Below are 17337 nucleotides of genomic sequence, written 5' to 3' on the forward strand. Positions count from 1 at the left end.
GCAGGCTCAGCGGCCACGGCTCACCGGCCCAGCCGCTCCGCGGCATGTGGGATCCTCCCGGACCGGGGCACGAACCCGCGTCCCCTGCATCGGCAGGCGGACTCCCAACCACTGCGCCACCAGGGAAGCCCTAATTTTTTGTTTGTTTGGGAAATCTGGTCGAATGCACACAGGGTTAATCGATGTTTAATTTGGTGTCTCATGGGCTTTCTGTGAAGACCTGCTGAAAGAGTCATGAACTGTAAGCTGTAAACATCTCATTTGCCCAGAGTAAGATAAGACTTACTTCTCTTTGGGATAATTTTTTTTCTCACTATAAACATTATAAAACCTGGAGCATAGTGGGAAACACAATAACGAGCTTAGACACCAGCCGTACTCAGAGCGCCCGGAGACGGCGACTGCTGATGTTTTGGAGTATTTCTCTCCTCTGCGTCTTTGATGTGCACAATTTTGCATAGTGATTGCTTCCCAAATAAATTTACGTGGTAAACTTTTCCACCCCTAAAATTGCTCTGCAGTTTTCCTCACCCTAGGCCTTTCAGAGGCAGAGATTTTTCTTTTACTTACCGTTTCAACGTATCAATGTCCTCTTTTTTTTTTTTTTAATTGAAGTGAAGTTGATTTACGATGTTGTGTTAGTTTCTGAAATGTTCTCTTAATTATAGGTACCTTGCAAGGGTTTCACAGGCGTACCTGTGTTGGGGACAGTGATCGGGGTCGGTTTGTTGGAGAACATCCTCTGTGTGTTAGGGAAGAATTAGTGAGACCCAGCCTGCAGCGGCCACCGGCCCAGGCCTCCCACGAGGCCTGGGTCACCTGGACCTTAGCTGAGCACTGTCCGTGCTTCAGGCGGTGCATGGTGATGGCCTCACCTCCGCTCCTCCTCGCACAGTTAGTGTCTGCAACCTCGGCCACTTTCTTGAGCCATCCTGCCTTAGCCTCCTGATCAGCAAGCCAGTTATCAGGAGGGTGTCCACCCCACAGGGATGGTTGCTAGAGAATTCGGTGAGTTAACATGTAAAGGCACCTACACCAGGGCCTGATCTGCCAAGTAGCCGTTGGCCGTGGTTGTTGCTACTGAAGCAGAGGTTTGGGCGAATGTTGCCCGTCTCACCAGCGAGGCTGTGAACTTCAGGGCAGACTGTTTACATCTCTTCGTTCGCTTGTGTATCAGTGTTCGCTGAGCTCTGGGATGTGTGGGACACCCGCTAGTCCAGGGACAGGGGTGGGTAGGTGGGCCAGGCCTGCAGGCTCACGGTGGGAGGGGGCCGAGAAAGCACACTCACGGGTAGTGACCACCTGTGCTGAGTCCATATGCAGATGGCGGGGATGGGACCTTGAAGGTCAAGGCTGGAGAAGATCATCTTCAGGGAGAAGACGATCTGTAGCTTGGCCGGAAGGATGGGTAGGAAAAGCATACATTTTGTCTGGAGCACACCCTCTGCCTTCAGAGGGATCAACTCTGAGAACACTGAAGGGCTGAGATCTGAGGTGTGCTTGCCGTCGCCTCTCAGAGGCGTGACTCATAGCGGCTTCGGGCTTGTCCCAGCCGAGGGGTCAGGGCACTGCCAGGCCTCTTCTCCCATCGGTCAGATGGGATGGTGTGAAGACCTGCCTGCCGCCATGCTGGGAGATGCTTTTTGGGGGGCTGCCTTTGAGTTTAGACAACTCCACAGTCAGGGCCAGGCTCTTGTGCCATCGCGTCCTCTGTGGGCTTGGGCTGTGACCACTGTCAGCAGGGTTTCCCGGGCGCCGTGAGCAGGCGAGGGCAGCCGGTACCATCTGAGATAGAGGATGCTTTCCCTTGGATGATCTATACTGCATTTCAAGACAGAGAAAGGAAATATGAAAACTTAGACAGATTGCCCATGCTGGAATGAAAACTGAGATTAACTGGTCCCAAGGGCTACAGGAAGACCCAGAGAAGTAGAGTGATTTGTACAAAAGTTAGTGATGGAATCCCAACCAGGAGCTGGAGTTGGCTGATTCTGGACTTAGAGTCCTTTACTCTGAAAGTTGCTGCCTCTTGCTAGCAAAGCCTCGGTTTTCCTGACTTTGCAAGATTCCACCTCTGCGGGGTAGGGGCCCCAGAGACCTCAAGCGATTCTGAAAGTGGCGCTAGACCAGCTTGCCCAAGGTCAGCTGGGTCTTGGACCTGCCCGTGCTGACTTCAGCCTGAGTTTTAATGAGTTTGGAGGGCTGCCCTGGCCTTCCAGTAAGTTTAAACGCCATCCGAGAAAGCGTCCTCAGAATGCGTCACTGTGCATAACCAAGGTGACAGACCCCAAAGCCCACCCTCAAACCCTTTGGACCAGTGGTTCTCAAGTGTGGCCCCCAGACCAGCAGCATAGCGTCACTGGGGAACAGGTCAGAAATGCACATTCTCAGGCCCCGTCCCATTACTGCTGACGCAGAAGCCCTGGGGGCAGGCCGGCAATCTGCATTTTAACAAGCCCTCCAGGAGATCCTGAGGACCCCTCTCTGGAGCCTCTCTCAGATCCAGGGCTAGCTCGTGGCTTTTCCGATTCTTGGTTCTGAAACCCACTCCCCATCGTCTTCCTTCCAAGAGACCATCGCGCACTCCAACGTGCCGTGTGGGGTGAACACGGGGGTGGAATGGAAAACTAGTGAGCCCTCCAGCAGGAGGACTGTTTGCCTTGGCCGGTTGGCCCGGACTTGGAGCCAAGGTTCCATTAATCCTTTTGACTGACCTTGTTTAAGCAAGTCTCCTATTCTCCTCTGCCGACTGCCTGGGGAGGCATGGAGGAGGGATGCGGTCCTTACTGGGAGGAGAGGGGCCCAAGCCCCTGCTGCCTGGGCCGCGGTGCACGCGTCGTCCCGAATAAACCCACACCAGGCAGCCCTTTGCTCTCAAAGTGGGGTTTCCATTTTGCACCATTAGCTTCGATCGGTGGGGATTTAACACAATCCATGAAATCAAGCACTTAGGCATCGGGATGCCGATGGCTGACACCGACGCCGCCGCCGTGCTGTGCGCGTGAGTACTTGTAAGTGGGTTGGGAGCGCACAGAGCTGCAAATGCCACCCTCCTGCCTGACCCTCCCCCCACCTCCCCAAGATGTCTGGGATCCAGAAAACAGGACAATTTCAATTAAATAATTGGTCTCAAATAAGTCACCCAGGAGCATTTTTTTACATCTGCTGTTTTTTTTTGTAAGTGGGAAAGAAAGAAAAGCTGCTTTCAATCTTTTTGTTTGTTTGTTTTGTTTTGATTTTTCTTTTTTTTCCTTCTCTCTCTGTGGCGTCTGTCGTGTAGCCAGTAGATGCGTGTAAGTATGCAGCACGTGGTTTGTGGTCAGGGAGAGAGTCTGAGTTATAGTACCAAGCGCAAGCCCCTCTCTTTGCTAAAGGAATTAATGGTGCAAACACTGGCCCCTGCTGGGAACGGAGGTCTGTGGAGCTGCCTTTGCAGGGTCTTGGTCAGCGGGACTCATTTGGATCCTGATGTCTGCAAGCCAGCCTGCGCGCTGCCCAGACCCTCTGCCGAGTGTCAGAAGAAGCAGCAGCTTCTCCCAGCCCCGCCCTTACCCAGCGCTGTTACCAAATCTCATTTGCAAAGTTGGCTTTGGGGATGGCGCTTTCTGCCTCAGGGTCGCCCACCCAAGAGATTTGTGAAAACGGGGCTGGGACGTAGAAAAGCAGGTCCTCTCCGTCTGACTGCTTAGTGAGCTCTTGCTATCTGAACAGGCTCTTTCACCAGGAGGCAGGGTGGGAGGAGGCGTGTAAGCTGAACCCCCAGGGCTGATGCTCCAGGCACCCACCTGTGGGCTCTTCCTGGTCCTGGGGGTCTGGGAACAGGCCACTCGGTAAAGAGTTTGTCCGTCTTGCCCCGCTGCTGCCAGGTCATCTGTTTGGGAACTTCAGCCCTGTCTGCCAGAGAAAGTAATTTAGGAAAGCAAGCAAGTCAGGAGTCAGACTGTGTGGTGGGTTACCTGCCCCAGGATGATTTTTTATTAGCACCTATTGGAGACAGTATATCTGACTGCTGGTCAGTTGTCCCCAGAATCTGCAGGGACCCCATGCTTTCCTGCTTCTTGCTCAGAGGAGCTGTGGCTGGGCTGAGAGGCAGGGAGCTGTGGGCACCTCCAGCCTCGGGCAGCCTATTCAGCTGAACCAGGTTTGACGTCCCTTTGCATTCAAAGTAAATAATCCGAATTCTAACCTAATTGGTTTTTTATCTGAAAAATGATCGGCTTGACAAGCTCTATAGGCTACCCCGTCCTCCCAAATAAACAGTGGAAAAAGCAGAATTCTTAAACAAAACCCTTCCTGAGAAGCCCTAAGTAACGCCAAGCTGCTCCAGCTGAATGGGGAGTGAAGGGCCAGGAAATGTAATCTTTGTGTTTCTTTTAAGAGCTCCCATTTTGTGATTCATTGACATTTTATATACATTTCAGTTCTTTACTAGACAGCAAGCTTTTTTAAAATCTAAGTTTTTTGCTTCAGAATAAATGCAATTTAAAACGTCAAATAGTATTAAAAGGCTTTTAACACAAAACTGCAGGCCTCTGCCCCATGCCTTCCAACCACTAATTTCCACAACCCAGAGGTAATAATTTTCAGCTATTTTAGCTATTTCTTATGATAGATAGCAAAATGGAGTAAATAAATACCGTAATTAATTTTAATTTTTAATTTTGATTTTTAGACATTGCTTATTGATTTTCTATTATTGAAGACAAAGATCTGTCTCACTCTTGTTTCTTAATTTTAATTTTTACACAATTTTAATTTTTAGTTAAATTATTCGTTTTAATTTTTAGACACTTTATTGCTTTTCTATGTTTGACGATAAAGACATCTGTCTTATACTCTATCCCCTCCTTCTCCCCATTCTTTTCAATATAGTTGTATCACACTTCCGGTTAAATTGACATTCAGCGTTTAATTTGTTATAATTATGTCAATATTATTTGCAGCTGAGCCGTGTAGTGTACTGCATTTATGTTTCCTTTATTATACACCATTTTGTTTTCCCTCGAGATAGTAGTTGCCTCATTTTATTTTCCTGGCTCCTCATGTTTTGAATTCTGCCCCAGACCTTCCTGTAGATGTACATCTATCCCTCTTTCCTCCTGTTTCAGTTTGGACTGGTTGAGCTTTACACCGGCCACACAGTTGTTCTGGAGAAACCATTCTAAGACTTCCATTGCTTTTATCTTATGTGAGAGCTTTAGTTTCCTGATCCTGGGTCTTGCGCTGCGTTTTTGGAGCAGTTTCCTAAGAATAGATACATGGAAGATTTTTTTTTTTAACCACTGAATGCCCGAAGTTGTCTTTATTCTCCTCTCCCACATCGACTGGCTCAGTATTGAATTTGGAAATTGTTTCGGCTTCTAGTGTTACTGTTGACCAATTCGATACCATGCCTGGTCCTTTGCAGCAGATGTAGCCTCTTTTTGTCTCTGGAGAATTTCATAAGTTCTCTTTACCTCTGGTGTTTCTAAATGCTATGATTCATTGACTTGGGCACTGTTTAATCTGAGAACTTACATTCTTCATTTCTGGAAAATTTTTCTTGTATTATTTCTTTGGTATTTCCTCTCATTTGTTTTCTTGGTTTTCTCTTATTCAGATGTTGAACCTCCTGGTTGGATTCTCTCTTTTCTCTTTCTTTCTCCTATTTCCATCTCTTTGTCATTTTGTTCCAACCTTATCTTAAAGCACGTGTGTTGCATTCTTTATTTATGCTCTTACCTTTTAAAACTTCAAATACTCTTGGTTCTCTGAACATTCCTTTTAATAGCATTCTGTTCTGGTTTCATGAATACCATATCTTCCATTATCTTTGTAAACAGTTTTCTTCTGTGCCATACCTTGTTTCTGTTACCTCTGATTTCTTCTTTTCTGTGTGTTTTGTACATTTTGGTCTCTTGTTCACATTTAGAGACTTTCCTGTAAATGTCTGCTGATCCTTGGCTGGCCATTGGAGTTTAAGAGTAAAGCACTAAATTGGAGCGCTTTGTGTGTATGCATGGCCTGTGATTTGTTGGGCCTCATTTTGGAATTTTGTTAGGGGGAGCTGTAGGTCTTTTCTTTGGGGCTACTAGTTTCTTTAGGTAGAAACCCCACAATCCTCTGGCTGGGGGTATTGCTGTAGTGTTCTAAGACCTGAGGGTCTCACTCTTCACTGTGCAGACTTTCATTCAATCCTTTGGTGTTGGGGCAGCTCCTCCTACCCCGTCCTCCTGTGAGTCTGGTGTCCGCAAGCCCAGTCTGTCTGGGTTCAAACCTTCTGTACGGAATAAACGTCTTGGCTGCTGCTGGAGTTGGTGAGGGGCAGTCATCTGGATTTATGGCCAGGCTGGTGGATCTGGGTGCCCTGATGCAGACTTCTCAGTTCCTATATTTAATACAGTCTCTGTCATCGAGTGCAGAAGCACCCAGTGGCCCCAGTTCACGAGCATGTCTGGGTCCTGCCGTGTGGATCTGCTGCTTCCTTACTGTCAGTGTTTCAGCTTTTCTTTTCTCATCAAGCCAGGACCCACCATCCATTTGCTTTCTATTATACTAAATGTGATGTCCTTGTTTCTTTACCATTTTCTTGCGTGTGTTTATAACTTTTTTTAAACTATAATTTTAGAGGGGTGGAAATGATTGTGTGCTCAATCTACTATGTTTGGCTAGAAGTGGCCAGCGATAACTCTTCACAAACATTCCAGACGCTTGGTGGTTGTCAGGATGGAAAACCTTTTCGCTTCCCATTGGTTGTGAGCTCTCTGGGAGTCTCCCTCACCCCCTGGGATCGTGGATCCCACAGGTCGCCAGCAAACCGCCCCCATTGCCGAGGCTAGCAAGCTGGTCCCACATTCATTCTTAAACTCTGCAGCATTGGGGATGAAGGAGCACTTCTTCCACTTGAAGCGCCTTCCCCCTGTGCTTTCTGAGAGGCTGAGCTGCCTGGTTTTCCATCCGTGCCTCCGGTGACTTTGCAGGAGCTCCCCAGTGGAGGTCCCTCTGTACTTTATTCTTCACTGCAACCATTATCTGTAATCAGATGAGTCACAAAGCTGGGGACTGACTCAGCCCCTTCGGCATCTTCCCCATCTCAGGCCCTTTCTTGCAGTCCTGCGGTGATTCCACACTGTGGAATCGTGTAAATGCCTGGCCCTTGGCCAACAGTGGCCTTTCGTCCAGGCTCCCTGTCTGGGTAATTGGAAGGAAGGCGGCCCCATTAGCATAAGCAGGTCAGGAGAAAGAGATGGTTTTGAAGAGAGTGTGGATTTGGGATGAGTGTAACAAGCTTCCTCTGCTCAGTTCAGCCTCAGAAAATGGCCAGGCTTTGTGGGGAGGCTACCAAGGGGGTATCATTTGTGTGCAAAAAATATGGTTTCGGTGACTGCAAGTGGGCTGAAACTTTCAGGGTCTAACCTGAATAGAAGGGTTATTTATTTTAAGGTTGCAGAGAAAGACCCAGACAGCCCCTAACTGTGACCTTAAGTTTTGAGTTTTCAAAGTTTCTGGTCTCTGCATCCTCGCTGGCCGTGACCAGCAAGGTGAAAGGCAGGAGTCATATCCTACTGTTGGAGCGTGTTCACTTGCTGCTAAGACAAAACGCAGAGGAGGGTTGTGTTTCTCGTTCTGTTTTGTTTTAGTTCAGCGTCTGGCTGTCACGGGTAGCTGAGATCAAGGGCCTGAGGCAGGTGTAGAATCATCACCCTGTGGGAGACAGGCTCGGGAGGGGGCAGAGAAGGACAGGAGCAGGGTGGGCGCAGTAGTCTGCCTGGGACTGCCCAGCACGGGCCCTCTGGATGCTCGACCGGCCAGGCCAGCAGGCAGACTGCACTCCACGCTTTACAGACTCCAGGAGCTCAGATCCAGGTTCTGTGGCCACCCAGTTAGAACCCAGGACCTGGGATTCCAGCAGCGCCCAAGTTGTGAGCCCAGCTGCTGCCTGCTGGGGCTTCTCCCCCCGCTGCCCACCAGCACCGGTGGCGGCGCAGACACAGCCCATGGGTGAAATCCCTGGGGTCCAGGCTGTCTGCATGGTGGGGGCCGGGCGGGGGAAAAGGATGTGGTGATCAGTCTCCCCCCACCCCGTCCCAGCAGCCCCTGGATGTATGTGGTGGGAGGCTGCACACATACCCACAAGGCAGGGGGAAATCAACCTGGGATGGCTAATCGCCTATCCAAACATTGTTGGTAATCTGCATCCCTAAAATAAAGCCCTGAAAGATGGAAAGATGTTAGTAATTTCTGGCCACATGTGCCTCCTCCTTCCCTACTCTCCCTACCTCAGAAAAAGAAAGTGAGCCAAATGGCAAGCAGCGAAGAGTCTAATGCAGAACACATTTCCATCGTTTGCTTTTCCCTCTCCCTGCCATGCTCCCACCTATGTAAACTAAATTCCTTGACACGGTCATGGCAAAGGAACATTAATTTTTGATTTAGGTTGTGATTAAAAGCAACACAATCAAAAGAGGGAAATAGTTTCCACTGAAGCAAGAGCATTTGAAACCCCGTCATGGTATAGTAGGAACCAGCGTGGTCTTTGGGGTCAGGGGTGGGTTCTAGTCCTGAGTCTCTTTTTACAGAGTGTGGCCTCGTGTCGTCCCTTAACCTGGGTCCTTCTCCTCGATCGTCGTCAGTAATGACAGTGGTTGCTGTGCATTAAGTCGGGAGAGCCGCACAGAGAGCACCTGTCCTGCGCTTGGCACACAGTGGGTTCTCCAAAACAAACGATGGCTCACTTCTCTGCAGAAAAGAGGCTGCCCGGTTGTCACTGGAAATGCATTCGTCCCTGCCAGTGATGTAATTGATCCCAGCTTTAGACCTTGGGTCACGTGACACGTCGGGCCGCTTCTCGGAGGGTGTCTTCACCGCCTTGCCCCCCCGCTGCGGTCCCTGGCCACCTTCCTTGGGTCAGTCGGTTCTCGCCGTGCGGAGGGCGGGCAGAGATGGAGCCCTGATCTGCCCGGGCCTGGGCAGGGAGTCTCCTCTGGCTCAACACCCCCGGACACATTTCTAGATGAGCGAACTATAGACTGGCCCAGGTGAAGTCTTTTCTCAGGTGACCCACCAGGTACAAGGATGGTAAGCCGACGAGGGGAGCTGAGCCGGGGCGGGAGGGGGAGCGCTGCTGGGGCAGGTCTGGGCGGAGGTCCCAGAGGGGTGGTCTCTGCTGATTCCTAGTCGCGGCTTTCCCGCCTGCCGGTCTCCCTGCCTCTGCCCTCAGGGTGGGAGTGGGTGCAGAAATCAAGCAAAATCAGAGGTGCTGGGCAGTGGCTGGTTCTGTGGGGCGGGGGGCAGTAAAGAGAGGAGCTCACTGGGAAACTGTGCTCAGCGCACTCCCGTGTGCACGGGGGCTGGGCCAGCCTGCGAGGTCAGGGCTAATCATCTGCTGCTTGGGCCGCTCCCCCAAACCTCCGCCGCCCTTGGGAGTGAGGTCTTTCCTAAGGGCTGCGGGCCTGGGGTATTTGTTCCCCGGGGCTTGGTGGCTGCAGATCTGGAACTCCTTCCGTAAGCAAAAGGGATGGGAGTGCATTCGATTTCCTGATCTGGACACATTCCCTGAAGCTTTGTTCCTAGGATTTCTCCTAATTCTTGGGGTGGCCAAGGGTGTGCTTTCTAATCAGCTAAAGAATAAATAATAAAGCCTTCACTCTTGGCGGTGTTCCCTTTCAACCAGGAGGAACTCTTACCATTTCGTAAGTAAAGTCATTTTGAAATGTGGGTAAACCTGGGAAGAGAGCCCGAGCCCTTTTCCCGTAGTGTCTTGGTCCATTTAATCAGCACTTGAAATGTCAGCTTCATTATAAAGAATTTTGCAATTCGGCCTGGACAGCACGGTGATTATAAGTGCACATTCAGTCCGTGGGTTTAGTTTTGGGTCAGCGACTCTGGGCAAGTAAACGTAACCCTTACGCCTCAGTTTTCTCATCTGTTAAATGGGGGGAATAACTGCACCTTCCTCGTGGAGGTATTAGGTTTCACTGAGGAAGTGCATGGAAATTACTCAGTGCTCTTGAGGGCATCCAGATGCTTTCCTAGTCATTAGCTACTGTTCTGTAGCTCCATTCAAGTCTTTCCTCATGGAATGTGGGTGGAAGCTTTGAGTTATTCAAAAGAGAGGGCTTGGTGATTTGGAATTCACAAGAATTCAAGGGATGGACACATCATCTGGTGACCAGAATCTAGAAATGATTTCCAGCTCCTTTGGAACTCTCCAGGGCTGGCGAGGCTTCGAGGGGAGTCGACTGTTAACAGGGACGCTGTGTTTGTGTTTCTGGTGCATTTCCAATGAATAGAACGCCTCCACGCTAATTTATCCTCACCAGTTAACCCCGTGAAGCCAGCACTGGAGTGTGTGGTCCACACACTAACCCTGAAACACTGTCGACTCAGGCTCTGTAGAGACAAAGAGGCCAGAAGGCAGAGTTGGCAGAGGGCTGGCTTTCCCTCTCTTCAGGGAGCCCTGCTGAGAATGGAAGAAGCCCAGGTACCATGTGAGATTTAAGGAATCACCACCTGGATTTATCCATCAGGCCCTCACCAGGACTTGCTCGAATGGGTCGAGAGGTCAAAGTCGAGTTTGGTTCTGTGGGTCTACACGGCGGGTAGGCTAGCCCATTAGTGGCGCCATCTAGTGGTTGATGAGTGGTGGACAGCACGTCACCGGTACCTGCTGTCTGAACGCGCTGGAGGCCCAGTGGTTGGAACCCCGGTTTCTCTGATGACAAGGTTGGACGCTGCCGTTTGATGCAGTCAGCTTTCCCTTGCTGAGTGCACACACATAGGTTCTGTCTGTCTTCTTTCCAGGACCCAACTGACAAAGAATTTTAGGTCCTTTGGATGTTAAAAAAAACTAAACCAATAACTTTCTCCTTAAAACAAACAAACAAACAAAACTCAGGGTAAGTTTTTTCTTTGAGTGCTGATGTTGGTAGCATTCGATTATGTGGACTTGATTGGATTAGATGATCCCCTTCTTCTCTTAAAGCATTGTATGATAGTCTGAGTCCTGGAGTTTTAAAAAAGAGACACGTGATTTGGTTTTGAACACTTGTTTGAGACTCTCACGGCATCCTGTGGCAACCGTTGAGATACCATCAGATACCGCAGAACCGGGGGGCAGAATTGGTACGTGAAGGCGAGCTGAGACCTTGGTCCTTTTCTATAGAATAGACAGATAGAGCCTCCCTCTTTTAGGTGCTCTTTGCCTTTTATGTCTCCTGCTCTTCTGCCCGCAGGTGGGTTCTGGTTTCTGATGAAAAGCCGTGTTCTAAAACTCTCTCTCTCCCTTCTCTCCTCTTCCCCTCTCTGTCCTCCCCCTCTTCCCCTCTCTGTCCTCCCCCTCTCTAGCCCTGAGGATGAAAATCAAAGAAGTGAAAAAGGAAAATGGCGACAAGAAGATTGTTCCCAAGAAGAAGAAGCCCCTGAAGCTGGGGCCCATCAAGAAGAAGGAGTTGAAGAAGCTGGTCCTGTACCTGAAGAATGGGGCCGACTGCCCCTGTCACCAGCTGGACAACCTCAGCCACCACTTCCTCATCATGGGCCGCAAGGTCAAGAGCCAGTATCTGCTGACGGCCATCCATAAGTGGGACAAGAAAAACAAAGAATTCAAAAACTTCATGAAGAAGATGAAGAATCACGAATGTCCCACTTTCCAATCGGTCTTTAAGTGATTCTCGTGGGGTGGGTTGGGGGGAGAGGACACCCCTGGACCCTCGGCGGTTCACACCCCCTGCTCCTTCGAGGTGGAGGGCATCGTAATCCAGCTACTTTGCCCTTGCAGCATTTCCCACCCCTCCCTCCATCCCCATGCTCCAGACCCCAGTATAGCCGATATTTAAAGCTGCATGCCCAGATGAGGAAACCCGTTTAGATCAGGAAGCTTCTGAAGACCTACAATGTGGAGTAGCACGTCCCCAGGGGAAGGGAGGTGCGACACCATCTTAATCAGAGACACAGTCACTACAAAAGAAAACCCTGCCGGTAAAGAAAGGGGGTTGGCGGCAAGGGAGAGGCGGCAGCAAACATTAGGTTCTGCCACTCTCTTTGTGTCGTTACAAATTGCTTATGGATCTGTCAGCTAACCTACGCCTTTGGAACTAGAAAATTCTAGCTGTTGGTAAGATGCACGGCTTTCAGTTCCAGAGGAGTTTCTCTTTCTGTCCGGCGGGGACAGAAACAGACACACACCACACTCAGAGAGTGACAGCGCACAGGAGAAACAGTAAGAACAAAGGGAGGGGCCTGCATTGCTTAGCCCTGTGGCCATGTGTCATCTACGATATGAACCAGCCAGTCTCAGATGCCCTGGGGATGGTTACCGTCAGTCTCAGGTTTGATCTCACCTCCTGACACGTGGAGGGCGGCACGGGCCTGCCTTGGTGTGACAGAGGTGATGATTCGTAGACTGCAACGGTGGTTTTCAAAAAACAGTTAAAGGAGAAAAACAGAAAAAATTGAGAACAGTCGAGCAAGTTGCTAGTCTAGGGTGAATTGTCATTGGATAAAGAGCTTACTATTCTAATTCCCTTGTTTGTGCATTTCACATTGTTTTAAAGCGACCAACAGACCCGCTTACTTTTCAAGGTTTTAAAAAAAATCTCCACTGAGCATTTGAAAGGTGTGGTAAGACTGGGGTCTCTTGGTGCCTTTGAGGCAAACTTTCTAGCTGAGTGGCTGTTTCTCTGAGCATTTCCAGTGGGAGGTGGATTCTCCTGGTAGTGTAGCTGTGGGTCCTCCTTCTTGAGGGGTTCTGGGTCTCCCTGGCCCGAACACAATGCTAATCAAAACTCACAATACATCCCATTCCTGTCTTTCCTGTGAAGAAATGGATTCCTTTGAACTTGATCGCCTGGAGATCAGAGAAATTCAGAATAGCCTGCCTGCCTGTCCTCTGCACTTAAAAAAATGTTTGTTTGGCTTTTTTTTTTTCATTTCTGCAGAGGGAAAGTTAAGCTACAAGGGTCCCCATCCAAGGAGGGAGTTTAAAAGGCAGAGCAGCTACAGTTTTCCCCCAAGGGCCCTAAGATAATTCTCAAAGCCATGTGTTTAATAAGTGATGTACATAAACCCGTTCACGGAAGCAACTTGACTCCTGTTGTTCAATGTATAGGAAGTAATTCCTCCCAAATTAATTTCTCCCTCAAGCCTGATTCTTAATTCTCTGTAACACCTCGAGGATTTAACGATTGTCCCTCTGGGCAAATGTTTATACCCAATCCAATGCTTCAGTGGGGCTGGAAGGCGTCACCCGCATGGCCTCTGCCTGACACAGAAACAGTGGAAGATTCTGTTAACTACCCAAAACTCCAGTCTGAAAGCCAGCCTGCCAGCTTCATTACGTTCCTGAGGGTTTTCCTGATCTAATGAACCCCTGACGATTAGTGACCCATCGTTTAATACATCTTTTTTTTTTTTTTTTTTGGTTCTCTCTGACCTTTAATCATAAAGTGTTGGGGATCTTAAGTGATTTGCCTGTAATTTTGGATGATTTTTTTAAAATGTGTATATATATTAGTTAATTAGAGATATTCTACTTTCCTATTGTCAACTGAAATTCAGAGCAATTTCATGAGCGTATGGATATGGGTCTTAGTCTTGATTGATTAACTCAAGAGTTCTGTGCTCATATGTATCTGCTTGTTTGGACAGAGTGGGTCAGGCAACAAGGCCTCTGTCCAGGGTGAGGGCCTTGGGAAAGGCTTTGTGGGGGCCATAGCAGTTACCCCAGGAAGGTTATAAATGAACAGGTGGGCTCTCTAAATGGGAATTCTCAGGTAGGAAGCAGTAAGAGAGTTCAAAATTAATTGGAAATGTGAATTGCAATTGTAGAGTCCAACCACAGAGCCCCGGGACTGAGTTTCACTGTGGACTTGGGACAGCCTTGACTATTTGTTACACATCAGCCATTGCAGGGCAAAGGGAGGCTCTGGGCCCAAAGCTACATTTGATCACAAACCTTTGTTTTTCTCAACAAAGGATGTAACAAAAACGATGTGCAGACTCATTGGCTTTCTCATTGGTTCCCCAAAGAGGTCTGTACGTGATTTGGTAATTATCGCTAGTACAAAGGTCGTATTCGTGAAGGTTTAAAATCATTATTCTGGGTGGAATCCAGTGAGGTCGTGGGCAGAACTCAGCTAAATCTTTGAAGAATATTAGTACTTATCTTAGAAGATAGAAAGTGAGGTGAGAATTCCAAGAACACTTTATTTTTAGAGCATCCTGTGTCACACTTGGCTTTGCGCGTCGGTGAATTAGCACTGAGGGCTCCCTAAGGCATCTGGATCTGTAAATTACAGAAACCCCATTGCCCAAACCTAGAGTCCGTCTTTCTTATCAGACTCCAGGTAACTAATTGCTCTGCTGTAACCCTGTGGATGTGTTGGGCTCAGGCGTTCTGTTTTAGGAGAGACTCTCGTGGCATAATGTGCTGGCCTTCCTGACCTTTCACCGGCAGATACACAGGACACAGACGAGATTCCTGTTTCCTCTAGTTCCTCCACGTAGCACTCCTCTTATAGAGTCTAAATCTCTTACAAAAGCTTTGAATACTGTGAAAATGTTTTACATTCCATTTCATTTGTGTGTTGTTTTTTTAACTGCATTTTACCAGATGTTTTGATGTTATCACTTATGTTAATAGTAATTCCCTTATGTGTTCATTTTATTTTCATGCCTTCCTGCCATGTATCAATATTCACTCGACTAAAATCACTCAGTTAATCAATGGTAATGTGCATGGTGGCTTTTTCCCGCCAGTGGTGCACCATTCACCCTCCTCCACTGCACACATGCCCCTCTCTTGATTTTTTTCGGGTCCCAGTTTAACAGCTTTCAAATGGTAACGGGGCATATGGTGGGCCAGAGGAGTACCTGGGGGGCCCTGCAGACACCCTCACCCCATCCCACCTACACCACCTGCTCCCATGAATCATTTCCAGACGTTTCCCCCGGCTGTGTGTTTCAGATCAGACAGAAAGTTAAATACTTGCTCTCCAAGAATGTATTTTTCAACCCTGCCTGCGTTTCTTTGCCATGTTTTTGGTTTCAGATGATCTTTCCCCTCCAGCCAATTCTATGTTAAAATTCCAACTAAAATTTGAAAACTCTTTGGTACCTGGAGTCTTAGACCCACATGAGCCTTAGAGGAGACCATGTCTGCCTCTTTAATTTACAGATGGGAAGCTCAGATGTGAGATGGCTAGGGTTTCCCAAGGAGGGTGGGGCTCCCAGGTCACTGGCGTTGCTGGAACCAGAACCCAGGGCTCCCAAGTCCCAGTCCCATGGGAACAGGGTCTGAATTACAGCTGAGCCTCCCTCTGGACCCAGACTGTGCCACTTGGCGAGCCCAAGCTCTCTGATATGAGGCTATAGGCTGCTAGAGGCTTCTTGCCTAAGGAATTCTTCGCTGTGACTTTTAATTCTGTAAACGATGACAGTGACAACTTCAGTTCACGTCTTTCCCTGAATAACAAGGCACTTCCAAACCTCAGACAACTGGCAGTTTCACCCAGAAGTGAGCAAATACTCCAAGTGACCCCAGACAGCACCTAAGCACAGAGACACCATTTTTAAGGCGCGGTATGAGGACGTGTAAAAATTCCACTAACTCGTGCTCTGCTAACAAAAGATTTTCCCATCCTAGTGGACCTGTACCTGGAATGCCAGCCCAGCCAAGGAAAATACTGGCATTTCCTTTTTATTCCTCTGTGGTTAATAAGGAGGAAAATCTCTTTTAGGCTGGGCGTGGATATCGTCGTCACCCCACTGAACCCTACCACCACGACCCATATGTTCTCACTGCTCTTTTGCATTTTAAAAAATCAAATCAGTATGACTGGGTCATTTTGCTGTATCGCAGAGACTGGCACAACATTGTAAATCAACTATACTTCATTAAAAAAAAATTTTAAAAATTAAAAAATTTAAATAGAATTATCAAAAAAAAAATCAAATCACCAAAAAGATGATCAAGTGTGTTCAAAGGCATCCTGGCTTCAGCAGCTGGCGTCGCCCTGGAGTTTGGGGTGTTCCAAGTGTCAGGACTGCCAGAGCCTCGTGACTAAGAGAGGGTGGCAGTGCTGAGAACAGCAGCCTTACCCTCAGGCTCCATAGCACTCACACCTCTTGAAGGAATTGTACAGGTGCTCTCCAACTCAGGGGCAGAAAGAGATCAGGGTCACAATGTCATCCAAGTTAGGTGGGTCTTATTTCCAAGGCAACGACGGATCCAGAAGTACGAGCAATTCACTTTCTCTCAGGAGGAAGAGAAATCCGTACCAACCATGCAATAGTACTTAAAGGAAATAGGGAGGCTCATTCTTAAATTTTAGCATGTGTCACCGAGGGGAGCTTACTAACGTGCAGTTTCTGCTTTCCACTCCCAGAGATTCGGATTCGGGAGGTTTGCCATGGGGCCCTAGAATCTCAACTTTGAGCTAGTGCTCTAGGTTTTCCAGATGCCAGCAGTCCTCTGGATCTTACTTTGCATGACATCCGAGTAGGATATACGTGGTGGCTTGGGAATGAGGGGCAGACGATTATTTTGGTATCTCTCTTCCCTACTCACACACTTCATATTGCTGCAGCCCTTTCTGAAGTTCCGCGAGTTCTTCTTAACTAGGTATTAATTAACAGAGGTAAGTTAGATACACGAGGGAGGGGATGAACCTAACTCTTTACTGCCGGGTACATCCTGCTCTCCAAGGAGTACTTCTCAACCTCTAGTATGCATATAAGTCACCTGGAGACAGAGTTAAAATGCAGGTTCTGATTGGATAGATCTGAGGGCGGGTTGGAATTCTGCATTTCTGATTGGCTCCCGGGTGAGGGGCGGAGCTGGCGCTGCCGGTCTTCGGAGGCTCTAAGCAGCACGTAGAAGAAGGGCTGCCCGCTCAGCAGTGTCCTGGCTCCCTGCTCTAATAATGACACCTCTGGGTCCCCACGTAGCGCCCATCTCTTCGGAACTCAAAATATGAACCATGCTTTGGGGTGGAAAGAAAATCAAACTGTGGGAGAGTCGCAGTTCGAAACCCAAAGCTGGGGGCCCATCCTCTCCATCCACTCATTAGGGTTCTTTGTCCTAGCTCTCCAGGGTTGATCCTTTTTCCCCAGACTCCTTTCCATTTTTTTTTTTCTTTTTCTTCCTCAGCAAACTATTAGCCATCCAGACCTGTCCTATCCAGGTCTGCCTCTGGACCTCCCCGCCATCCCTCCCCCCAGCCCCGCCCACTGGGGGGCCTTGGAGTTCACCTCCCGATGGTGTTCCCCTCCACCGCCAAACAGAATCAGAATTTGACAACAGAACGGGGACTTTTCATGTTCCGATGTTCACATCTGGGCAGCTTCAAGCTCAGGTTA

General features: G+C 48.7%; 1 protein-coding gene across 1 annotated transcript in view; it reads left to right on the forward strand.

Moving 5' to 3' along the window:
* Positions 1-11648, forward strand: part of SFRP1 (secreted frizzled related protein 1) — a 41397-nt gene extending 29749 nt beyond the window's left edge. Inside the window, exon 3 of the mRNA XM_007127011.2 lies at positions 11326-11648. Coding sequence (XP_007127073.2) covers positions 11326-11648 — 323 coding nt within the window. The remainder of the gene's footprint in view (positions 1-11325) is intronic.
* The last annotated feature ends 5689 nt before the right edge of the window (positions 11649-17337 follow it).

The sequence above is a fragment of the Physeter macrocephalus genome, chromosome 20 (assembly GCF_002837175.3).
Source record: "Physeter macrocephalus isolate SW-GA chromosome 20, ASM283717v5, whole genome shotgun sequence".
Classification (NCBI taxonomy): domain Eukaryota; kingdom Metazoa; phylum Chordata; class Mammalia; order Artiodactyla; family Physeteridae; genus Physeter; species Physeter macrocephalus.